A 24,527-nucleotide genomic window follows, 5' to 3' on the forward strand; every position below is an offset into this window, starting at 1 on the left:
CACAATCAGTCATCCTTCCTCCCCCTCCTTCTAACATAATCAATCATCTTTAATCCTAAACAGCAGAGTCCAAGTGTAGAAGATACACGGTAGGTGCATAGGTAGTTGTGCTTTTTTGTGTCCACGATTATGTCCATGTCTATGTCCATGTCAATACGATCACGTCACTGACCCTGCTTCCATCCGTAGGGTAGGTAGTAGGTCTACTTAGTCTAGGTACTTAGTCTACTATTTGTTTCCAAGTTCAGGAAGGCGGCGGAGAGCAGAGAGCAGAGAGCAGAGAGCAGAGAGCAGAGAGCAGAGAGCAGAGAGCAGAGAGCAGAGAGCAGCAGTGGTGGTGCTGTTGTAGAGCCCGACCTGGATACTATACACTATACTACAGAACGGCGGATACTCACATACCTTATGTTTTGTACTGCCTGCTGGATAGGTAGGTGACAACAACAATATCCAACACAAAATTTGGCTACCTAATGTAAAAACCGAACGTGCTTGTCTAGGAACTTCAATGCTCTGCTGCGCGTTCGCTTTTGGTAAACAGTCTATAGTATCTATATAATGTATGTATGTAATGTACATATTTGAATGTTGTAAGTAGGTATGTCATGACACGACGGGTATGTATATGGTCACGGTATGGATCGATACCATGAGCCAAGATTCCGGTTTCGGAGTACACTAGGGATCCCCATTCTCGGTTCCGGGCTCATTCATCGTCCTGGCTCGTACAGTACATTATGTAGATGGGTTGAGGGCATTCGGAATCCAACACATAGAAGAAAAAAACAAAAATATTTGGTGTTACATCGATAAGAGCGTAGTATAGTGTATGTACTGTAGTGAGGGATTTCACAAGCTGTGGTGGTCCTCCTCAAAACTTTTTTCTAAGATCTCGCCTTGTTGTCGTCGATGTTCACCTCCCATACCTACCCTGCCTACGTAGGTAGGCTTGACCCACCACTCAAGATCATCCCTCCGATCTACACCAGGAACGCCGATACTGATCGACTGCGCAGTTTGGTCCAGGGGTCCGGGTGTTATGTCATGATCGTCGCCATGGCTCATCATAGCTTTGACATTTGTTTACATTATACACAAAATTTTTCGAGCCGCGAGCCGGATTTTCGTCACTCCTCTTGTTGCTACACTAGTGTATATGGATTTGTCAATTACCTAGCTGATCAACCATGCTAGTTCGTCTCTTCCCTTGACTCAGATAAGGGGCTTGGGCAGCTTTCCTGGACTCTTGTATTCCGTCAAGTGTGGGCTTGTGATAACTGAGCCAGACCGTGGAGTGGTTTACTTAGCTTTTGTTCGGTAGCTCGTGGAGTCGTCCCCACTGGACTTATACTATGGAGAGGCTGACATGGTGATGAGCGCCTTGTTGAACGGCCCGGCCGTGGTGGGCTAGGAGGCACGGCTGTGAACAAAGTGCTCCAGGTCAAGGCCTATAGCATGGGCTGCTTTTCTTTCCAAGTATTGCTCCCAATCACTACCTTACTCACTTGTCGATGTAAGTGCATGTTCGGCTCTTCTGCTGCTGATTCCTTGCTGGAAAACCGTTTTTGTTCCGGTCTATCCTGACCATCCTTTGATATAATAAGAAAAGAGGCGCTCGGTTTTCTTACCGTGATAAGTCGCCCGTGGCTTTTTCCTTCCTTTTGGCGTTATTCTCAGGGCCTTGATATTTGTAGTACCAAGGTTTCCCAGCAAACGGCAGCTTCTCTGTTTGCCCTTCAGATCTCTTGTCCCCATTCCATGAGGCTTTTCAGCTCGTGAGGCCTCCCTCTCACTTTGTATAGTCCCGACCAGCTGTGTTTAGCATTCCTTCAACTGACGTACCTCCGTTATCTTGATCGCAATCTGCCGAACCTACCGTTTACCTTTCCTGTCTCCGTGGGTCCTGTCTCGGTTGTCTTCTTCAACTAGGAACGGCGTGCCGTACTGCCGTTCACCTACCTTGCCGAGTTTGCTCTCCTTGGCTCCGTCCGGTCCATACGCTCCTTCTCTTCGGTTTTTGTGCTCCCCTCCCCCCCGGCAAATGTGGAGAGAGCGTGATTGTGATTGCTGCCCAGCTGGATCCGGATGAGGAGGCTCGGAGGGTAAAAACAGGTTTTTTTTTCTTCGGAACAAGGTGTTACTATGCATGTGTGTGTGTTGCTATGCATGCAGGTTGGTCGCGGGATTGTGGACCGCTTCACCCTTCCCCTCTTCTCGAACGCAAAGTGTTTTGAGTTTGTGTGTCTGTAACGTAGGCTATTCGACTTCTCGAAATCTATCGTGGACTAGCCACTGGACAGGCTGGCTGTTAACATATCTCTCGGTGGCTTTTGGGTTTTGTATCCCTCTCTCCACTGGCCCCTTGTTGCGGACTTGGCAATGATGGAATTGTGCTTATCCCACGACGCGACAGACCGAATTCCGGCTAGGCAGGCTAAGGCTGCTACCAATCTCAAATCCCTTGCTCACCGCCGACGAGGCCTTGAACGGCGCCTGGAGACTGGGGGGATGTCAGCTACCGTGTTAACGCATTCCCCGCCAAACGGGGTGGGCGGAGCTTATGGCCGCCTCCGATGCTTAGTGCCTCATGACCTGTGACGGCAATATAGCCAGTGCTTAGCAGGATACGATCCGATACAAGCATCCCGACGGGGTACCCCGGACCGTTTTCTTTCTCGGCGACAGCTCCGGCTCCCGCAGAATGGTTGGAAAAAACTCTCTGCTTGTGCTGCACATCCTAGCTAGCCGTAGAGATGAGGACAAAACCGAGTTAAGTATATATCGGAATGGGAAAGGAAAGGGACACCAAACAGTGGATGGAGTGACACTCGCCTCATGCCAGTCAAGACAAAACCTTCTCACCCCAAATCCCGAGTAGTTGCAGCATGATGCCATTTGTGATGTCATTCCCGTTCCGTCTCATAAATGTCTGTGAGGTATCTCTCCTTGGCGCGGCACTGGTAGTGTAGAACGTGCTAAGCATTTCCTGAAGCACACTCTAGCAGCCCTACGCGAGAGCCTTGGAGCCGATAGGCTTTCCCTTGCGGGTCTCATTAACCGAAGGGGCGATTGGCCAAGAGCTGTAACTGCTGGATCGGATACTGTGCTGGCTCAGCGCATGAGGCCTATGTAGCGTAAAAAGGTCTTGCTTCTTCTCCGCCACTCAAGTTTGGGCTGGGAATGAGAATAACGTCTTTGACTAGTAGCAAGACGCTGTGGGTGATACACTGCAAAGCCGAGTCTGCACCGTAGGTACTGTGCTCCGTAACTGACGAGGTCGGCCATGATGATGATCCTTCATCCAATCCATGGGAGCGACGAGAGCCGTAGTAGGGTCCCACAACGGGCGGTTGGCAGGATGGGCGATGGACACAAGGTGTCGGTTCGGGCGTCAGGGCGTGTGATCCGTCGGTTTGTTGCGAGGCCGGAAATGGGCATGAACTTGCCAGAGAAACATGATCCTCGCCGGACTTTCCAAGATGGTGTAAGCTGAGTGCCCATAAACCGTCATCGTGCTGTGCCGGAACCCGGTCGGCGAGGTCTAGACCACAAAAGAACAATTAAAGCTCCGTTGATGTCTGTCACGGTGGATGATGTCGGGTCGGCGCTTGAGTCAGGTGAAACGCACGCACGCACGAGTTTCGCTGTTGAAGATTGGTGGTGGTTAGGGATGAAGCGAAACCAGAGTTGTTCGTCTTTTGGTTGGCGAATTTTGGGAGAAAGTTGACATGGTGCAGAATGAAAATGGAGATTCCAAGCAACAGCAAAGTTCAGTTCAGTTATTTGCTGAATTACCTTTTTGTTATTATATTCAATTTCCCAGGCCAGCTAACTTGGAAGGCACCGCCCACAACTTGGAAGGCATAGAGGTCATCGTGACTTCCACTTGGAAGTAAGTGGAAGGCTCAGGACGTTAAGTCGTTCCTTCCTTGCACAGCGGGCTGTGATTGGACGAGCTGCCAAAACGGAAGTCCAATTGGACGGTGAGCGGCAAAGCTCGGACCGTTTTGGTCGAGTCGCCCAAGGGGTTATTGGTTTAGCGGGACGCCAAACCAACAGAAGGTTATGCTAAGGGTCCATGCATAAGCGGTGCCACCAATGACGCCAATGCTCCGTCAAGAGGCGGAATGACGTCGGGGAGGAAAAAAGACAACGTTCACCGGGGTGGGTACGATGGGCCACGGGAAGCCCCACCTCACCCTGGGCAACGACAGGATGCATGAGAGAACCGCCAATTGCATCCCAGCGTTTGACTGGCTCATCACCGCCAGATTTCGCGCACGATGGATTTAGTGGGGATTCACGGAGGGGTAGGTGGAGTGCCTGTGATGGTGGGGTTGAATCCCATGTTGGACCCCTCATCTCATCCCATTTTTTTTCTTTGACTTTTTTCCTTTTCTTCCGGCGCTGGAACACCAGCTATAGTAGGTGAAGTTGGCTTTTACAGTCCGATGCTGATTTGTTTGTTAGCTGGGTACACTAGGCATATCTACTATACTCTGTCCACTAGACGAAATCTATCCTTTATAGTCCCAAACCTCGCAAGGACAAATTAAAATAGCTGTGTACAAATTACAAAGGCATTGACAAGAATTGATGTGGCATATTTAATATTAGAAATAGCCTTTCTAAGGTAAGATCACGCATTAGTTAACTAATGAAAACGTATAGGAAGGTTGACGCAAGGTCTCGAGCTAACAAACAAACCAGTACTGGACTGTATTGATCCAAAACGAGATCTTGTGTGTGCGCCTGTCATAGCGTCGGGTCGGGTGGCAGCGGGAGCGGAAGGGAAGGGACAGGAAGCCTTACTATCGCAAAGGTTTCAAGCCTTTCGCAGCATAGCGGATGGAACGAAAAAGAAACGCTTCCGGATGGTGTAGTGCAGCTATCGTCTCTTACTGGGATTGTATACCGTCAGTTCCGTCCGCAAGGTCATCCCCGCCAGCGCAAAGCATGCGTGAGAATTCCTTTAACGGTGAGAAGGGACCATTCTTGCTAGATCTTAGAGAGACTTGTAGAGCTACTTGGCGACTTGTTGATGCAGCAGCTTCAGGCGTGGCCATTCGTCAACTACACCCCTGGCCTCTCCGTACCAGCTCACGACATCCCCTGCAGTGACAAAATGCTGCAAAAGTTAGTATCGTCAATATATTTGCAGGGCACAGATGTATAGGTGGATAGAGGGAGGCCATCCGACTAGCCACTTGCTATTCTTGGCAAAGATGGCCCTTTTCATCGTTAAAGGGATTATAATGTGTAGTGATTGTCTTTGAGGGACTTGTGCTGTGGATTGGTGATGCAGTGGTTGGTGGTGTTGGGTCAGGCAACGGAAGTCCATCGTCCCGTCACCTATCCTGGCATGCGTCAAGACGACTGTGTGAAGACAAGCACCCGGGCAAGCAGGCAAGACGCCAAGCTGATGGAGGGGGTTAGGATTAGCTCCGGGGTTGCGGAGAGCCGGCGAGAGGCTTCTCCTCCTTTTTGAAATTCTCTTTGTCAGTCGAAGATGCTGAGTTTTGAGCGTTGTTGTCGCGGTCTCAATCCTGGTGGTTGTTTGATGCCAAGCTTGCGTTCTTGGCTCGGCCGGCCTGCGATTTGTATAGCTCCACATGCTATGTATGTACCTAGTTCCCTCGCACTGACGGGACTGATCCCATGTCCAGTACAGTCGCTTTTAACAAGCTGGATGAAGCTGCATCCCCTCGGTTCTCGTAGCATACTACCTAGTCCGACACTTCAACTCTTGTTTCACTCAAATCGTGACACATCGCGAAGAGTCGGCCAAAGCATCCACGGCATTGTGAAGGACGTTTTGAGGTCACAGATCCTTGTCTAAACTCATTCTTTGCTAAAGGTTAACGTGCTTGGAGAAAGTGGCAGGGTGGGTGTGCGGCATGAAGGTGTGTAACAGTGAAAACGAGGTATGAACCCTGCGTTGAGCGGCGATGAGGCCCAGTTTGTTAGATGGCTGAGGGTAGGTAGGGTATGTGGGCATTCGGGGCTACGTTCGTGACGCTGCACTGACGGGAATTGCACCAAGCTGAAAGTTTGATGTCGGGTCTATGTTCCAAAAGGAGATCGGTACTGTACGCAGTCGCCAGCTACCGGCCCGGTCCTTGTCCCGGTCCCGGCACCGGCCCCGGTGCTCCTCCCTTATCTCCCGAAACACAGGAACTGTGCGCTCTTCGTTCCCACCCCCGGCTTCCCGCCATCTCACCGGTGAAGGTTCCCTTCATTGTGAATATGTAAAATGAACTTGGGTTTGGATGCGCGAAACCCAACTCACATCGGCTGCATCTGTGTTTGGGTGAAGCACGGCTTGATTTTCACTCGATGTTGTTTCAGTCAAACTAGGTAAAGCGCCAGGAACATCTGACCTACATAATAAGGGCTTCGACCAATCTGCTGGTGAGCGATGGGGGTCGCAGCAGGTTTCCTTGGGAACGATCCAGTGACAGGATTGGTTGAGTAAAACCATATCGACTGAAAAAAAAAGCAGTACGGTAGTCAGACGGTCGGTTGTGTACCTCTACGCAGTACATACTATGTAGATGACGAGTATCCCCTAGTTGTTTCTTTCTTTCTTTTTTTTTTTTTTTTTTTTCTCTTCCGAGGAATCAGCACAACTTTACGGAAAGTCACTACATTGAAAAACGGATTGAGCTAGTAAATCCAGCGCGCCACAACGGGACTTTTTGCTCCGGTCAGTATTGTATCGGGATATAGTGAATTTGATGTAGCGGTTGAAAGAATGTGTCGTCGAAAGGTTGGGTACCTAGAGGTAAGTTCTTGGTTGGCTTTAGTTGCAAGGTGCGAGCGAGAAGGTACTTGAATTCATAAAACACATTGTTCAGATTGATGCTTCGGTCCCACCATTATCTCTATCGGCGTTATTATGGGATGCTACAAGACTATTGAATGGCCGTCAAAGCTTGTGTTGTGGGCATGTCTCGTTGTTCGATGTGATAGCGTCTGTTGACTTGGCAAAGTGGACAATGAACACAGGTAGCTGAGGATACCGCTATCAACCGAGAAACAAATTGTGGCACACAGCCGAGGTTTTGCACGTCCGACCACTCTATATGGTATGGCCCCATGGAAGCCACAAACAGTACCAACAGCAGAAGAAAAATCGTCCAGCATGTTGAGCAAGTCTGTTGGCAAGTTTCCCAAGATCTCAAGGTGAAGTAACGTAGCGTCCTAATTCCGATCACGTCGTGACTGGGAGAAGGAAGTACCGGCGGCGGTTTGGCGTCCATCAAGATCTTCATCTCCCCCAAGGCTGTCCCATGTTGCAATAATCGACAGCCTGTTCACCAGCACACGACCAGCCTGCCACCAAGCACTTTAAAATGCCACCCGAAAACGGAATGGGAGTCACGTTGCGGACGAATTGGATTTTTGGGACTCGTGGCCAGGGCAAAAGGGGCACCGAGGGTCCGAACTCTATTACGAAAAAAAAGACAAGCCGCTATCCTACTTTTTTCTCAATGGTTCCTGCAAATGTGGCCTGACTTGCACAGTAAAGAAGGAGATGGAAAATGTTATGCCTTGTTTTTGACGGCGCCCAACGCCGCCATGTGAGATGTGCAATCACCTTACCACTTGGGACCCCTGAACTCACAACTAAGACATTTGTGGCACCCATTTTTGGAGCTTGGAAGGAGCTGAGGACTGAGGTACCTACCACCCTTCTGTGTAAGCGGCAGCTCACACGAGCTGTGTGTGTACATACTACAGGTACTTAGCGTCGAGATTGGCCCGAGCCAGTTAGTGAAATCCGTGCAATGTACCCAAAATCGCTAACATTGAAATTGGGGTAACGATGTGGAAGCAACCTGCCTGCTCTTTTCATTGTTCCTTTTCATCCTTCCACTTCCCCCGCTTCTGCCACTGCAGGAAAGGCTACCAGGAACTGACGTATCATTTCGGGGTCCCTCCATTCTGGATCTTTCATCGTTTCCTTTTGTAATCGCCAATGAACCATCAATTCCGATACCTCAGTGTCTAGTGACAACCTCGCAGTCTTTGATCATCGTTTTGCAGTTGAGTCAGATCGTTCAGGTGGTTCAGCTCGGCGCCAGCGGCTAGGAAGTTTGACAAAGCCCGATATCATAGGGCGTCATCATACTCGAGGCACGCGATATATAGAGGTAGGTATTACTGCAGTGGTCTTAATACGTAAAAGTACCTATACAATTCAATCTGTGCCTTTTGGTTACCTTTGAGGTACCGTGGCTGCCCTGCGTGGTCCGTAGTGTACCAGGGAGCCCGACTAGGCGCTCCACCCCACCGGCGCCAGAATTCCACACGGAACCTGGAACCTCTGGGCCAAACCCACCACGCGACCATGCGAGGGGTAAAGCTAAACATTGTGCAGTTAGAACCTCGAGGCATGACGGGAGGAGGGTCTTGCTGCCCTGGGAAGGAGGACCCTTTTTCGCTTTTTCTTCATCATCTTCCGTCTCGTTGAGGTTGTCCGGGCATGCTGCCCATCTCCCACGCCAGGCATCTGGTATCAGGTCCATATGATCTCTCTTCAAGTTCTGTCCCAACCTCAGCACCTCAGCTGTTGACTGCCCGTGCCCTTTTCAGGTTCCTGTGCGAGTTCCTCTATTCAAACCTAACGTCACATTGAACCCTCAAGACCAAGCACTTCCCGTCACCTCGTTCGTCATTGAGCACACTTTCTCTCTGCCTCTGACCTTTCCCAACCTGCACACCACCACCAATCCAATCCAACATCAACATCAACATCAACATCGACCACGCTCCTCGAAACAACTTGACATATTTAACCCAGAAACGTCAAGGCTGTGTTGCCTCATCAACCTCCAACTAACTGCCCGTTGTTGTCCGACGACAAAGCCAAAGCCCCTCCCAAGTGTACCCCCGCCGTTGCCCTCGTTGCCCTGCTCGTTGTTGCCCATTGGTCTGCGTTCCGGTGGGATCGTCGCCCAGGACCTAGCCGCTGAACGGGTTCTCGTCGCCTCCATTAAAAAAGTGACCCTCTTATTTTTTTCTGGTGCTGCCTTTTCCAGCATCTGCTCTGAACCCTTCTTCCACCTCAGTGTGCTTGTCGCCGTTATACTAAGAAGCTGGGCCCCACCCTCACTCCGCACCTCCTCGCTGTCTCCGGTGACGCGCGCAAATAGGAATCTCGAAAATCTCACCCCTGTCAACGCCGTCTCCTCTCGCAATCTGCTGTCGCTAGTCCGTCCGTCAGACGCCGCCCGCCTCTTGTCCAGCCCGCTCGCCGTCCCTTTGACGGCCTGTACATGTAAGTTTCTCCTGTGTTACGCCGCCCGTTTTCGACAAAACATCCGCACTCCCATCATCTTCGTCACCGTGCTGTCTCTTCAGTTTCCATTGTACCTCGAAACTGACCTCGACCCCGTCGTGTAAGCCTTCCCTCTTCGAGCCTCTTCTCCATCCGCATTTCTGTATTCTGCATCTTCCCCGCGCCCCCGATCCCTCCCCGTTCCAGATCAGCAGACGCCCGGGTCCCCTCTTCACAAGGTTCGTGCCACATACAGTCCCCAGGCATTACATTACACACATGCACAATTTCCACCTTGGTGTGTTCACACACGAGTCGCGAGCACTTTTCAGCTCGGGGTGAGAAGAAAGAAGAAAATAAGGCCCTCCCTTTCCCCCCATTCCCCCCCCCCCCTCCCCCCTATCCGGTCTTGTCCGGGTTGAACTCCTCTCCCAAACTTTTTTTTTTTCTCTGGTTCCATTACGTCAACGCGCTTTGCATTGCATTCGGTTTCCGCAGCCCACCATGCATTCACATTACGATGACGATAGGGTTCGTCGACATGGTGCAGCTTTGGGTCTACTCCTCTTTCCGATCTGCAACTAACCACGAGCGCAAATACACAGGAAGATCAAGACATAATGCCGGATTTCGGAGAGCACGTCGACAATGGGATCTTTGAACAGATCCTAGAGATGGACGATGACGACAAGCGCGAGTTCAGCAAGTCCTTGGTCACCAACTTCTTTGACCAAGCTGAGGAGACCTTTGTCAAGATTGAGGAGGTTTTGTAAGTGCTCTGGGCCGGATCAGGGCCGCACTGTCCTCTTTCGGCGCCTCTCATGCTGTGCGAGCTTGACTTGATGCTTCTAGAGGACCCGCGGAGCTAATACGAGGGTTGCTTGATCAGGAACAATGAGAAGCTCGACAACGGCAAGAGGCTCGAAACGCTGTCGAGTCTGGGCCATTTCTTGAAGGGTTCTTCAGCCACCCTCGGTTTCAACAAGATCAGGGATTCGTGCCAAATCATCCAACAATACGGTCACAAGCTCACTGTCGATGGAGCTGCGGAGCCCAACGAACAAGTTTGCCTGGAGAAGATTCAGGCTGCCCTCAAGACAGCCAGGAACGACAAAAACGTGCTGGCGGACATGATGTTGAACGAAACACACGGCTTCTTCCAGCCAGATGACGAATAGTGGGATTCAGGATGATTCACAACACTTCCCTCTGGTTTGCCGTGCTCGTATCTGGCGCTTTCTTGGGCGACGAAGGCAAGCATGCCTGCCTGCCTGCCTGCCTACGTTGGAACAGCTTCGGCGACACAACAGTATGGCACTCTTCCGGGCGAGTAGGTCGAGATGTCAGGGCGCGGGAGGAAAACAAAAGGTACAGCAGTCTAGAAGACGCGAATCGGAATAGAATTCAGGGGCCATTTAGATCCAGCCATTCCGCAGGGCTTGGAGCTATGGGAGCCATGATCACTACACGTGGGCATTGCGCACCGACGGCGTTCTGCGAATCAGACGCACGGCTCTGGCTCATGGGGGCGCTGAAAAGGGCATTGTGGGATGTTTACGGGAAGGCTTCGAGACATAGCAGGCTTACCATCCCGAGGTATAGGTGGGAAAGATATTCCAGCATGGTCTCTGTTTCGGACCCTTTTGCTTGTTAGAATATCGGGATGTTCGATACGTTATTTGTCGCTTGGTGGATCAGGGAGGTAGTCACGGTTCCTTAAAGACAAGAGTAGCCTTTGTTAGTAGCGCTTTCCCGGGTATCGGATCCGGTTCATACAGATAGTACATATCATGTAACATCCTCAAGTTGTCCTGTCCGTCAGGGGTAGTGGTTGGGCTAACTGTTTGAGTTCGTTCTTGTGATAAGGGAAAAAGGCAAGGTCTAAGACATTATGGCTCGGAGACTTCCGGTAAAAATGGTTGGCTCGAAAACGCACGGGCCTCAACTCCGTTTATTCTCGACATGGAAGAAACGCCACCAGCGACAAGACGGAGCTCCGGCTGATTGTCCACCGGCCGGCAATGAAATCAACTTCATCGAACACCGAACCCAGATCTACACCAGTTCGCCGACCAATCTAACGTCCACATCCACGACCGGATATTGATGGACACTCAAACAAAATCAATCATTAATTCTTCCAACTCGCTTCCTGATTTACTTTTTTAGTCATACCGAGCCCTGGACTTTTACCATACCAGATCACTGTTCCAACCAGGAGATAGCCCAGGTGTCTAACTAATCACCCACTACCAAAATGGAAGAGTCAAAGAGACAGCCACAACCAGCAGTCCCAGCCGCGTCTACATTATCATCATCATCATCACCACCATCAAAACTAGCACCACCTCAGGAGCAAGAGCAACAGCCTGCGGGCGACGATACAGCCAAGTCCAAAGGCAAAGGTGGAGGAAAAGGCAACAACGACAACACTGAAAATAACCAAAACAAGAAACCCAACAAAATGCCACCGAAACCACCCCCAACCCACTTCCTCTGCATCCCCCTCGTCACCACGGCCTCCCGGCCCCATCTCACACGCAGCCTAGCCGCCTTCAGGGAGGAAGTGACGGCGCCCAACCCTTCCAGCGCATACGGAGCGCTGCCGGTGCCCGAGCAAGCCATCAGGCCTGTGGGAACTGTGCATTTGACGTTGGGGGTTATGAGTTTTTTGGAGCCCAAGGTTGGGAAACCGGCTAGACAGAGACAGGGGCAGGGGCAGCAACCTCAAGGAGGAGGAGGAGAAGCTGGTGGCGGGATGGGGGGTAGTGGAATGGGGGAAAGAAACGGGCCGCAAAAAGATTGCGGGAGTAGGAACAGGAGCAGAAGTAGGAGTGGCGGTGATGAGGAACAGCCGGAACCAAGTGGAAGTGGAAAAAGTGAAAGTTTGAGTGGCTTGAGGAAGTTGGAGGAGGCCAAGGCTTTGCTGAAGAGCTTGAAGCTGAAAGAGATTTGGCAAGGGGTATTGAGGGAGTCACAGACGCAGGCGACAGCGGTGCCTGTGCCGCGGGATGTTGAAAACGGTAATGGTGGTGGTGCGCCTATTGCTATTGGGACGGCAGAAGTTCCAGACGAGGGGCTGGAGGCCGGGATGGGGACGGTTGTTAGGGACGTCCAACCTCGATCTCTGTCTGAAACGGAGATGAAGGAGGAGGAACATCCGAAGATCACGTTAAGGGGTCTTCACTCGATGCAATCGCCTTCCAAGGCAGCGGTACTCTACGCCCCGCCTGTTGACCCACTAGGCCACCTCCAGCGCTTTTGCGAGGAAGTTAAAGCCGAGTTCGTCCAGAGGGGGTTAATGGTGGAGGAAGGCGGGAGACCGCTTTTGTTGCATGCTACGGTGGTTAATACGATTTACGTCAAGGGGCGGGATCAACAGCAAGCAGCGGGCAACAGAGGAGGAAAGAAGGGAGGCCATGGCCACCATGGTCATCATGGTCACCACGGTCACCACGGTCATAGAAGAGGAGGGGGAAACAAAAGGGAAAGACTGACGATAGACGCGAGGGAGATTCTGGAGAGGTATGAGGAGTATACATGGATGGAGGGCGTCAAGGTGGAAAAGGTGGCTATTTGCAAGATGGGGGCGAAGAAGGAGATGGTTGATGGGGTGGTGGTTGACGAGGCTTATGAGGTTGAGGAGGAGATCGAGTTTTGAAAACATCGGGCTTTAGAGATTGATGAACCACAATTATATACTAGTCAAAAGAAAGAGATGTACTGGCAATCGGTATTCCTCGATCCAGTCCGACAAAGGCCCGAGGGATCCACGAGCCACGCTAACTCGTCTTGTGCGAGAGAGACGGATGGAATGAAGCGAAAAAGATGTAGCCGTAGATCTCCCGTTAGGCTATCGTACTTACATGTACACTACGTATCGTGCTTGGGCTCTTCTTCCCACGGTTGTATCTACTGTGTGTAAGCTCCGAAGCTGTACATTGTACGTACAAGTACATACATACATACACTACACTACATGTTCGGCCTGAGGAGAGGGGCAGAGGGGCTTCCATGGGTCAACCCCTGAATGCCATGTTTTGTTCAACGGAGCTGCCCGCCGAACGTTGCTGAAGGCACAGCAACGAATAGACCATGATCCCTGTCAGGTCCTGTCCCATTCATTGAAGGGCCCCGCTTTTTTGGAAGGAGTGCCGAAGCCGTAAAGTGGCAGGCAGGATTGACAGGGGTTAGAGGACCACGGGACTTGTTAACGGCAGGCGTGAACCGTTGACGCAGAGCTGAAGCTAACCGAACCAGCTGATGAACAGAACTCTTCTGGTGGGAAAGAGTGACTTGACGTTATGAATTGATTGTTTAGGAGGGGCAGGCACAAGGAAGGCTGCTATACTGGGATTCAGGCCGCTGAGTGCGATATTTGGACCTCGGCTCTCTAGGCAACAACAATCGCCCACATTGGCCTCAACAGCAAACGCGACTACGACGACGACAAAAACAATAACATCTTACAACGAGACATTGCAGATCAGCATGTCGCGTAACGAGCAAAGCAAAAGTCAGAGCGCGTTCTTTTTTGTTTCCGCGTTACGGTAATTACTCGAGCGTGTCTCTGTCCACACAAAGTTACTGTGTACACCATCAAGATGCCTCGCAAGACTCTGGGAACCCCGGAGAAACACCGCGTTTCTTCAGAAAGTCCTCGCAGTCCTTCCTTCATGCGCAGTCTACGGAATGCCGGCTCTCCGTCAACATCGCCGTCAAGAAACGCTACTCGTAGTCCACGACCGGGTAGCTTGGCTCAAGCCATAGCTCCGCCGGCGCGAGCATCACTGTCTCCTTGTCCTTCTCCCGATGCCCTCGGTAGTAACACAAGCACGCCGCGCGGGACTAGATTCATGGTTACGGAGGGAGGTACCACTACGGATACAAACACAACTACAGCTACAACAGACCCCTCCAGCTCCAGTTCAAGCATGAGAACCTCGCCCTCGCCTATACCCGCACCAAGATCAACAACACCTACACCCACAACAACCGAAGACCTCCTCAAGCAAAAAGACGACCGCATAGCCCACCTCGAGCTCTCGTACCAACGGACCCTCGACGCTCTCACCAACGCCTCCTCCTCACTCTCCTCCTTCTCCTCGCTGACATCCACCACCGCCCACGAGCTACGCCTTCTACGGCTGGAAGCCGACGCCCTCCGCGCCGAGCGCGACGAGCTCCGCTCTGACTGGAACGCCGCTCAGCAGAGCTTACGCGAGCGTGAGAACGAGATCCGCGACCTGCGACGGCAGATGCGCGGGCTGAAGGAGTGGGTGAGCAATAGCACGCGGGCGGAAGCGACAGGGGCGGCGCAGCAGGTTAGTGATGAGGTGCTTGGGGCCGCCATGGCGAAGCTTGGAAATGAGTTGCAAAATTGGGTCTTGGTGAATTTCAGGAGGGCCAAGGTCAAGACTGAAGGGTTGGAAGGGGGGCGGATGGAGGAGTTGGAGAAGGTGGTGCCCATGTTTGAGGAGATATTAGGGATGGGTGGCAAGATACACTTGATACAGAGTGTGGTGTCGAGGTTGTTGGTAGAGATGGTATTTCGGGCTTATTTTGTTGGGTTGACCGGAGAGCAGGAGCGAGTGGTTAGGGAGGCAGAGGGGATGCTTGGGGCTATCGGTATGGTACATTACATGCACCCTTGGAGATGGGATTGAAACTGACCTCTTTGGCTTACCCAGTGTCAACACCCGAGTCTATCAACCAGTGGCGCGCCTTGACTCTTTCCACCCTGAAACGGGAAGCCGACCAGAAGCTACAAGCCGAGACAGCCGCCATTATCGACGCCTTCGTCAACAAAACCAATAATCTACTAGATGACATCACGCAAGTCGATACCAAAGCTATTGAGGCACGGAATCAGGGGCTGAGACATCTTGTCAACGGTGCGATCGACATGTCACGGCTTCTCGTCGTCCAGAAAGCCATATTCAAGGTCAACATGCCTGAAATCCTGCCACATCAACGAGTGCTTTTCGATGCAGCCACGATGGAAGACATCGGTGGCGAAGACGAGGAGAGCTTGTCGGATAGGGAAATTTGCTGCGTCACGTTTCCAGGAATCATCAAACAGGGCGACGAAAGCGGTGGGCAGCTCCAATGGACCAATGTCATCGCCAAAGCCAGGGTGCTTTGCAGTCCGGAAGAGTGAAGCAATGCTTGAACGACCGATTCGATAATTTCACACGATTTTCTTGTCTGCCGCTTCGTGGTTGACGAGCTTGCGGTCCCAGATGAAACGAGCTAAAGTTCGCGAACCAATCCGGCATCAAGATCAACAGATTAACAACTCCTGCTCGGTGCGATTACTGGCCGTGGTATAATGTTCTTCATATGTCGATTATTGGTTCTGGAAGGGACGTTGTGCAGGAGTTATTCCCGCGGCCCGGAACGAAGCGGTTACCAACCAATTCGGCACGTTGATGAGTTGATGCCCAACGTACCGAAGCCGACAGCCTAACTACATGGGGAAGAAATGCAAGCCCCGCGCCGTGGCGATAGTTTTCGTGTTGGGCACGAGCCGGCTATCTGGGGAAGAACCTCGCATCTCTTGGAGCTCGGAGAGATTCACGTCACACCTCAATCAGCTCCCTCTCAACTCAAGGCCATGTGGACGTCTCGCCCCCCAGAAGACGTGTCAGGTTACGCAGCGACTATCCCCACCGAAAACACATCTGACGGAAGTCCCAGAGATGAGGAACGCCATAAGTCTGTGAGATGTTCCTCTTCTCCGTAAACATCTGCCACTCAAGGACAGCAATAGCACCGCGTGTCCATCCGCATGAACATGGATTGAAGAGACGCAGGAGACATCTTCCACGCATGAAGAGGAGAACTATGATAACTGACGCACCAACCATCATTTTGTCAGAAGATGGGACTTATCAGCTTCATCATTTGATTTGGGCTAGCAGAGCCTCAATATCCATTTTTTCGCACAAGCAAATGCCCCTTAAGGCTAGCAACTGACATGGTTGGTGATGCAAAAGCCAGATGGTGGTTACTGATTATCACCAGGGGATCGCCATTTCGGCGTCGTGACATGCAATCCAGCTCTTCCGGGAAGCCCACGTCTTCCGAGTCCTTTGCGGTCTTCTTGGCATGACTACATACCATTCCGCTTTGCCCATTTCCCATCCATCCTTTTGTCTCTCTGCATCTCCGGGAGCTGACCCGGAGATGATCCCGTCCCCCACCGTTCACTTCTACTTGCCGAAAGCAGAAGAGGGTGGTCAGAATGGTATCGGAATAGGTTCTTCTTCGCAGTTCATGTGAAGGATATTCCTACGATGAAACCTTCTTCACCGGGTGAGCTGTTGACCTACACAAATGGATACCAAGCAAGGTTGTGAAGGATCGACTAAAGAGATGGCTGGGTTTCAACCTTTCCGCATATGCGACGTTTCTCGATATGCATTATCCATCTTATCTTGGGATTGACCGATGCCAAACAAAGTGGTCATGAGGAATCCGCAACACCGAGCCATGGGTCATAAGCACATCTATGCGAGTCGAAGATGCAAGCACTTAGAATCTCCTGGCGACGATGCTTACCCAACGCACTGGATAGCTTCGCGATTGGATTGACAAACTATCTTCACATGTTGGCTTTTTCTATGCTCAACACGGATTGGCTGGTAAAGCCGGATATGCAAGCCGACTGAAAGGTGCCACGTAGATATCTGTACGTGCTCCAGACGCAAAGGCGTGATCTCTTGTCGCATATGTCTGGCTTCCTCTGGGGATAGGGGTTCTTGAACCCATCGCAGAACATTCTATATAGAGGTTCACGACGTAGGTACGCTGCTACGTGTTCCACGATCCGAAGATGCGGCAGAGACAACAACGAGGGGGACAAGGGAAGGGAAGATACCCTGCCGAGCAAATGTTAACATCACTCATGGAATCCAATTGAATGGTCAACCAAACGAAAACGCAACAAAGGGGTTTCACACCCGCGTGGAGTTATGGGTACTTTGGATATGGCTGATAGGAGCTCCTTGATTTCACAATGTGAAATCAATATTCGGCAACTGTCTCCATCCCGTCGGTTATGCTACGCTGCTGCAGACATCCACTCAGTTCCTCGAACGAACGGGTCTGAACCTGCAGACTATTGTATGCTGCACTACCGCATTGCTTTTTCCAAAACCTGCATATCGTATGAAGCAGCAACGAAAGCCACATCATCTCAAGCCACCTCACCAAACATTCTTTTTTCTCCCCCTTGTTCGGCGTCCACTGCAGGTTCTCCGCACACCCACCATGTATCCCGTTCATTGACTAAGAAAAAGGCGAACAGGTGCTGTGTTGCAGAGCAGGTTGGGAGAAAGTCTTACAGGCTTTCATTTGGGTCGCATGCCGTCTCCGAGAAAGAGGGAGTAGGAGACGCATCGGCATCGCAAATCTTTTTCTCGCCGCGTTTCCATTCCGGGTATATGAAGGCCGGTTGATTAAACCTGGATAACCTTACTGTGTGCTCTTGGCAACTGTAACCCAATCTTCCTCCTGTCCTGTCTGTCGTCAGAGATGAGATGGAAAAGAAAGGGTATAACCGGCAAAGTCAAATGCGGATAACACGCCCGTCTGGCTGGCGCTGGCACGACATCACGTTTCATCGTGAAGTTGATCATTCCGCTCGAATGGAATCGCCCATCTGAGGTACACATGTTTGTCGCCAGTCAAGTGTTTGGTTTGATCATGGTTGCTGGGTAGGCATCCTGGAGAAAAAAAAAAGAAAAAAAAAGAGGTACACTAGAGAGCTAGTGCCAGGGGTACATCCGTCCCGAGTACCATTTGCCCCTTTCACCCCTCCTCCCGAAACTTATATTCCACTAGACAAAAGATGTGTTGTCTCTCTTCAAGAGGCCAGAAAACGCGCGAAACAACCGGGAAACCAACCAGCTCCCAAGATTTCAGTCGGGCAAAACGGGAGTCAACTCGACAAGGGGGAAGGATGGGGAAAAGGGCGGGGCAACAGCAAAATTTCGATTATCCAACTGGCCGTCCTGATCTAAGGAAGAGAAACAGAGGCCCGACCCGATAGTGATACACCCCACGGACTCGTGGTGGGTGTGTGGGCCGGCGAGGGAAGGGGGAGATATTCGAGTTTGACGTTGTGGACGCGCATTAGGCTCACTTGCCATACGCGGCTTGAGGAGGTGGTCATATGAGTGCAATCCAGGTAAAAGACGGGAAGTTTTCACATGGGAAACCGGGGAGAGGTGAGGAGACTGAAAGCTCGCGATATAACATCTCCATCGGCCCAATTTCCTCTTCCTTTTTCCATGGAAGAATGACTATTGCTTTCTCAACTTCCATCTAGGACATAATCCACAACGGACATCAAGTTCCCTTCGACTTCCAAGCTCCGGAGCTATATATTTCAGCTTCCACCGGCTGCTCAAGTCTTCCCAGAACGTCTCTTCGTCTTTTCGATGACACTTTTTCCTACTCCAAGATAACATAAACCCCGAATTCTTTTGACTTCCAGCTACTAGCTAGCAGCTCTTTCCTATCTCGATCCCATCAAGTGTCACTTGAAGCTTTCAAGGGCTTGTGGTACACAACTGCAATTCCCACCTACGGAAACACTCGATTCGCTAATGTAAGTGTTCCCGTTCTCAAGTGAGAACCATGCATATCCCCCCACTCTCTCTCTCTCGGCAATGGCACCTATACACAGTGCTGGCTACCACGATGGCCTTGTTGTGTACACCCCAAGTACTTGCCCCGACGCCTGTGCCCCAGAACAAGCTCTTAACATCCCCTCTTCTTTATTGTTTGCCTTTGCATCTCTGTCGAAGATGAGTTCCAGTCGCTCTTCTTCTCCCGGTGTCACCAACTTTGGTTTATCTATGAGAGTCCATGTTCTGACTTAACGACAGAGAACAAGTGATATCTTGATAGCCAGTTTCAACGGAACGTTTCACACGGCCTGGTTTCCAGATCTTGAAGGGACCCCCACGTTGGAGGAAGCAGATCACTTTCTTGCCCTTCCCTTTCCAAGACTTCCCCGCTGCCGCTTGTCCGGCTGACCTTCGTCGCCATCCCACTCTGGTCAACCCCGCGATGCCTTATCATACCTCAGCAGAGCACATAGAGGACTACTCCAGGAGCTACAGCCCTGGACAGAGAAGACAGTCCTCATATGACAGGTACTACGATGACGACGACTCGTCCGTCACCGATTCCAATTACACCACATCCACTGCACCCTCAAGACGATCGTCCACGGACCTCACCGTCCCAACTCGCGCTCCTGACCATTCCCCTTGGGTAGGAATCAACGAGCCCTCCGGCCCCGAGCCAGACTCCCACGAACTATGGTGCGAGTTCTGCGGCATTCTAAACTGCGACGAAGAATTTCACATCGGCGAGGAGAACCTCTGGATCGACCACCACCTGCACCACCTGAGCCACCAATTGCCCAGCAGGTTGGTCTGCTGGTTCTGCAACGACTACGACTTCACCGTCGACGAGCGCGCCGATAGAACCGAGCGCCAGCAGAACTTCCTCCGACGCATGTGGCACATCCGCGAGCACATCTTTGACGACCCTCGCCTGACTTGGGAGCGCATGCGTCCGGATTTCTTCATGGCCGCGCACTTGTACCGCCTTGGCAGGATTGGAGATGAGGTGTACGAGGATATCAGGAACTACACGGAGCTGCCGCCGCAGTTGAGGATTCCCGGAACGCCGGGGTCGGTGTCATATGATAGGTACCACCAACATGGCCAAAGCCAGAGTCGGCAAAGCGGACCACTTGGCCCGCTGACTCCGCCGGATAATGATGATGGGTGGTATCGATCGCCACAGGAGTTGGCGCGTCAAGAGCGCAGGAGACGGAGGTCGGAACGCCACCGTCCTTGAAAGGAAGGAACAAAAAAACGGTTCCATGACTCAAAGGAAAGAGAGATGTTACTCTTGACCTCTTCTCTTGCTTTTGGTCGTTGGCCGTTGTCAGTCAGTCGGTCAGTCGCTCGCTGACTCAGTTGCTCATCCGGTCAATCTTCTTCGGGGCGGTTTTGTCTTTATCTTCGTCTGGGCAGGTCCATCGTCGAGCCAAAACACGGAGGAAGATTCGTTTGAAAAACTCCGATACCCCTTTCATTCTTCCCTCTCTCTCATCTTCTATTCTTTCGTCCTTGGTTTCGTTTCGTCGTTCCCCAAGTTCGGATAGGGCCACCGACGTACACGTCATCATGTTCCCTGATTGATTGATGTCTGTCACGGGTGCTGCTTGCATTACACCTGCACCTGCGGACGGGGATGCGATGCACGATGCACACATCCGAGCAGCAAGCATGTGGATATCCGACGGGATGGGATATGAAGTATGGATCGGTGGGCTTGGTAGTTGGCTTTCGGGCTTGTTGCTTTTGAGCTTTGGGCTGTCGTCTTTCTTCCCTGTCTTCCTCTTTTTGCTGTTTCTCGCGTATTGATGATGATGATTATGATTGATGACGACTGCTTTCCTTATCTTGTTATTGTCGTGTTTCGCGGCTTGATGGTTTATTATGATTGAGAAAATCGATCGGCTGGCTGAGAGGATTCGTGACCTCTATCTGTTTCTGTCGAGACTTTTAATACATTTTCTTTTGGATGATGATGACTGATAATGATGATGAAGTTGATGACGGCGGAATTTTTTTGGCTTTGGCTTTTCGTACTGGTATTGACGGCGGGCGGGTCTTGAGGGATTGTCAACATAGTCGATCGCTCATGAAGCAATCAATTTTCTTTAACTTCACGGTTTGGGTTCGAGTGATGCGTGAACTTTGTTGTTGGATGCTGAGTGTATCATCCTCATGCCCCGCTGTACAACCGGTGATGCTGGGTAGAACAAGAGGAGTAAGAAAGAGCGGGCATCACTCATCAGTGAAGAAAAAGGCCGTCGGACAGTGACATCCCACTTGCCAGATCGGACATTAGAGAACTTTAGGCAGACAGGCCGACGGGCGGCGGCCGAACCATGTGGTAGGTTGCTCCTTAACTCTTGCGTTGAAGACCATGATGAGGCCAAGTAAACTACCAAGTGGGAATGAATTCGACAGCAAAGGCTTTTTTATCGCCTTCAAAAGAAAGAAAAGCGAACAAAAAACGAACATTGCACAGAAGCGAACCCAAGTGATGAGGCTCACTCACATGTTTACACCCCTTACCCACGCCCGCGCACCGTTCGTTATTGTTGGCGGCACTAGTCTGGTTGCCTTGCGGCCGCCTCGTTTCTTTGTTGAAAATATGTACATAGTTGTTCGCCCATGCCATGCCATGCTACCTCACCGCATCCATCAACAACGAATAGGATGCTTTCTATGATTCCCCTCCGATTTGTTTGATTTGTCCCAAATTTTTTTTTTTTTTTTTTCATTTTCTTTTTTTTTTCATTTGAGCCTCCTTCCCTGTTTCAATCGGGCAACGGACGGCGGGTCGATCGTGCTGGCAATGCCTCCTTTTCTTCTGTGCCGTGACTAGTGTTGTAATCCTCTTTGGTGATAGGGGCACGGGAGTGTGGCTGTGCATGCAACGGAAACCTGAGGGTTGGTTACCCGCCCCATTCCGCTCACCGAAATTTGTATGTACATGGTGTACGGAGATGATACATAACTGTCCAATGAGCACCAAGTCAAGGGTAGATGTCGGTTGTCGGGTAAAGTTTTGTAAAAAGGAAGATGAAGTGGCTGTGTGGTGGTGGTGTTGGTGGTGGTTGACATGGTGCGTTAGGGGAGTAACATCTTCTGGAAAGCCTGTCAAGAACGAGGAGGGGCAAAGCCTGCCTTGGATTTTGCATATACTCAAGGTCTAAATGGTATCCTTAAAAAAATGAAGAAGATATATAAATACAAAGAAGTTGAATTGTAAGTCTTGAGTCATATCGCATAAAGCGTCCATCATTAACATCCCATCCTCCTTGATACTCCAACTCAAACAGAAACAAAACCTACTACACCTTCCCAGCAGCATCCCCTCGTCCCATAATCCCCCCTTCCCTCTCTCGTTCCTTATTCCACCTCTTCTCCCTCTCACCCTCCCCAAGCTGCTGCCCGCTAACCACCTCATTCATCCGCTCCGCATCCCCATGATACATCTCCGCACTAGGCGCCGTCGGCCTCATTCCCTTTCCATTCTTTCCCCTATGGAAGAACCACAAGCTCTGATCCGCCCCATACCTGACCAACTTCTTCAACGGCACATCAAACACGTGATCGAGCTCCTCCAGCGTCTTGCCCTTGGTCTCGGGGACCAAGAACAGGGTAAAGAGAAACCCAATGATATTCCACCCTGCATACCAGCCAAACGCGCCCTGCGGCTTGAAGGCCGTGACCATTCTAGGCCAGGTAATGGACAGAATAAAATTGAAGAACCAGGTCGTCGCCGTGGCGAGGGACATGCCGATTGGCCGGATGTACAGCGGGTAGGCTTCGGCCGAGTAAGTGAACGGCACCGGCCCTTCGCCTGGGGAGTAGACCATGCCGAACAAGTAAATGCCCAGCGCAATGCAGCCGATGTGGGCTTTGGAGTCCTCGGGGATCCAGAAGCTAAAGCCGGTGAAGAAGAGGAAAAGGGACATGAGCGGGAAGGTGGTCAGCAGCAGGTTGCGCCGGCCGAAAGTGTCGATGGTGTACATGGCCGGGATGGCAAACAGCCAGTTGACGACACCAAACCCGAGCGAGGCGGCCAGCGCCGACACGTCGCTGAAGCCGGCATCTCGGAAGACTGCCGAGGAGTAGTAGGCGATGATGTTGACGCCGCAGAACTGCTGCATGAACATGAGTCCCGACGAGGCGATGACAGCGTTGCGGTTGCGCCGCACGGTGAAGAGCTCCTTCAAGCGGTTGCCCTTTTTGACGCCCGACATGGCTTGCTTCTCGGCTTCTAGGAGGGTGTGGGTGTAGAAGAGGTCGCGGGCGGCTTGGACCTTTTCGAAGCGCAGGCGGCAGAGCGCCCCAAAGGCGTCTTGGTGTCGGCCCTTGCTGAGGTACCAACGGGGCGACTCCGGGCAGAGGAAGGCGAGGCAGACGACGATGACGGCGGGGATCATGGCGGAGCCCATCATCAGACGCCAGTTCAGACCTAAGCCGATGCCGTGATCGGGAACGAAGTAGAAAGCGAGATCGGCAATGTAGCCGACCATGATGCCGAAGGCGGTCCACATCTGCCATTGCATGACCAGCGCACCGCGGAGCTTGGGAGGGGAGCATTCGGCGGCGAAGATGGGGGTGGTGGCTGACTTGGGACCGATGCCGAGGCCGAGATAGAAGCGGGCAATGAACATGTGCCACCAGGTGTTGGTAAAGGCCTGGTGGAAGCAGGCTACGGCTGAGATGATGCAAGAAACAAAGATGGTGCCTCGTCTGCCAAAAATTCTGTTCATCGGTTCGGTGAGCCAGCAGCCGATAAAGGCACAGCAAAGGTAGGGAGCTGAGTTGACGAGACCCAGAAGCCAGGTGTCTCTCTGGCTATCGGTACCAATGCCAAACTTGTCCTTGTAGAAGAGCTGGGCACCGTTGACGACTGTCTCGTCCATTCCTTGGACGGCGGCGCACAGAGAGCAGACTTGAAGGATGAGTGTTAGCATTATACTGCTTCACTCTTTGATCATTTGGAGGATTACATACTAACAACAACCCAGTAAAGCATGGGTGGGTTAGACCACTTGTGAGTTGTTTCGCGCACCAACACCTCTTTCTCCCGTTCAGTAAGCTCCGGGATGAGGTCGTAGTTGCTCTCATCGCCGGCGATCCTGGCTCCGAGTCGAAAGGCCCTGATGTCCTCCTCGCTGGTGAGACCGGCCATCATTGCATATTCTTCTCCCATGGCCTCGAGACGCTGAGGGCTCAGACCAGCCAAAGGATTCGCTATCTTTTTTGAAGCCTCTAATCGAGCGTTCTGGTTAAAAGTGCCGGTGCGGTCTGCGTGTTCCGCAAACGCGGTTCCCGAGACGGATTCGGACGATGTTGAACGGCGGTCATGCTTCTTCTCGTTGAGGCCACCCGTAGGGGCTGCGGCTTTTGTTGGGTTCGACGCCATCTTGGGTAGGGTGTTGTTCTGTCTCTCACTGGAGACACTTGGGAGTCTGAACCTATGGCAAGAACATCAAGGCAAGTGAGAAGGGAAAATGGGTTGAAGTGTCAACTCCTGGATGCTGGGCGCCATGGCTTGGCTGTATATGATACATATATATATGCATATCTCCATGGCATCCGAAGCGATGTCCGCTCGGGCTGCCAGG

The 24,527-nt window shown here is 51.6% G+C and overlaps 7 protein-coding genes across 7 annotated transcripts; 6 read left to right on the plus strand and 1 right to left on the minus strand.

Annotated features, from left to right (window-relative positions):
* Window positions 1-8,968: 8,968 nt before the first annotated feature.
* On the plus strand, window positions 8,969-11,098 carry NEUTE1DRAFT_95174 (uncharacterized protein; the record flags this gene model as incomplete). Its single annotated transcript, XM_009853616.1, has 3 exons — window positions 8,969-9,283; window positions 9,893-10,052; window positions 10,173-11,098. 2 exons carry the CDS (start codon window positions 9,904-9,906, stop codon window positions 10,459-10,461), a joined length of 438 nt encoding a protein of 145 aa, XP_009851918.1.
* A 649-nt stretch (window positions 11,099-11,747) lies between these two features.
* NEUTE1DRAFT_83429 (uncharacterized protein) lies at window positions 11,748-12,968 on the plus strand (the record flags this gene model as incomplete). Its single annotated transcript, XM_009853617.1, has 3 exons — window positions 11,748-11,966; window positions 12,138-12,245; window positions 12,426-12,968. 3 exons carry the CDS (start codon window positions 11,748-11,750, stop codon window positions 12,942-12,944), a joined length of 846 nt encoding a protein of 281 aa, XP_009851919.1.
* A 919-nt stretch (window positions 12,969-13,887) lies between these two features.
* Window positions 13,888-15,443, plus strand: NEUTE1DRAFT_44836 (uncharacterized protein; the record flags this gene model as incomplete). The annotated part of the gene is made up of 2 exons (XM_009853313.1): window positions 13,888-14,911; window positions 14,974-15,443. 2 exons carry the CDS (start codon window positions 13,888-13,890, stop codon window positions 15,441-15,443), a joined length of 1,494 nt encoding a protein of 497 aa, XP_009851615.1.
* A 1,366-nt stretch (window positions 15,444-16,809) lies between these two features.
* NEUTE1DRAFT_101586 (uncharacterized protein) lies at window positions 16,810-17,759 on the plus strand (the record flags this gene model as incomplete). The annotated part of the gene is made up of 5 exons (XM_009853618.1): window positions 16,810-16,929; window positions 17,041-17,179; window positions 17,237-17,238; window positions 17,363-17,528; window positions 17,614-17,759. The coding sequence occupies 5 exons, from the start codon at window positions 16,810-16,812 to the stop codon at window positions 17,757-17,759; spliced, it is 573 nt and encodes a 190-aa protein (XP_009851920.1).
* A 1,201-nt stretch (window positions 17,760-18,960) lies between these two features.
* Window positions 18,961-20,164, plus strand: NEUTE1DRAFT_101587 (uncharacterized protein; the record flags this gene model as incomplete). Its single annotated transcript, XM_009853619.1, has 2 exons — window positions 18,961-19,128; window positions 19,202-20,164. The coding sequence occupies 2 exons, from the start codon at window positions 18,961-18,963 to the stop codon at window positions 20,162-20,164; spliced, it is 1,131 nt and encodes a 376-aa protein (XP_009851921.1).
* Window positions 20,165-20,456: 292 nt separating this feature from the next.
* NEUTE1DRAFT_117271 (uncharacterized protein) lies at window positions 20,457-20,699 on the plus strand (the record flags this gene model as incomplete). The annotated part of the gene is made up of 1 exon (XM_009853620.1): window positions 20,457-20,699. A coding segment is annotated over one exon (183 nt), but the record flags the coding sequence as incomplete, so codon positions are not given.
* A 1,427-nt stretch (window positions 20,700-22,126) lies between these two features.
* On the minus strand, window positions 22,127-24,325 carry NEUTE1DRAFT_83432 (uncharacterized protein; the record flags this gene model as incomplete). The annotated part of the gene is made up of 2 exons (XM_009853621.1): window positions 22,127-23,851; window positions 23,914-24,325. 2 exons carry the CDS (start codon window positions 24,323-24,325, stop codon window positions 22,239-22,241), a joined length of 2,025 nt encoding a protein of 674 aa, XP_009851923.1.
* Between the last annotated feature and the right edge of the window lie 202 nt (window positions 24,326-24,527).

Source organism: Neurospora tetrasperma (assembly GCF_000213175.1).
Source record: "Neurospora tetrasperma FGSC 2508 unplaced genomic scaffold NEUTE1scaffold_4, whole genome shotgun sequence".
Taxonomy (NCBI): domain Eukaryota; kingdom Fungi; phylum Ascomycota; class Sordariomycetes; order Sordariales; family Sordariaceae; genus Neurospora; species Neurospora tetrasperma.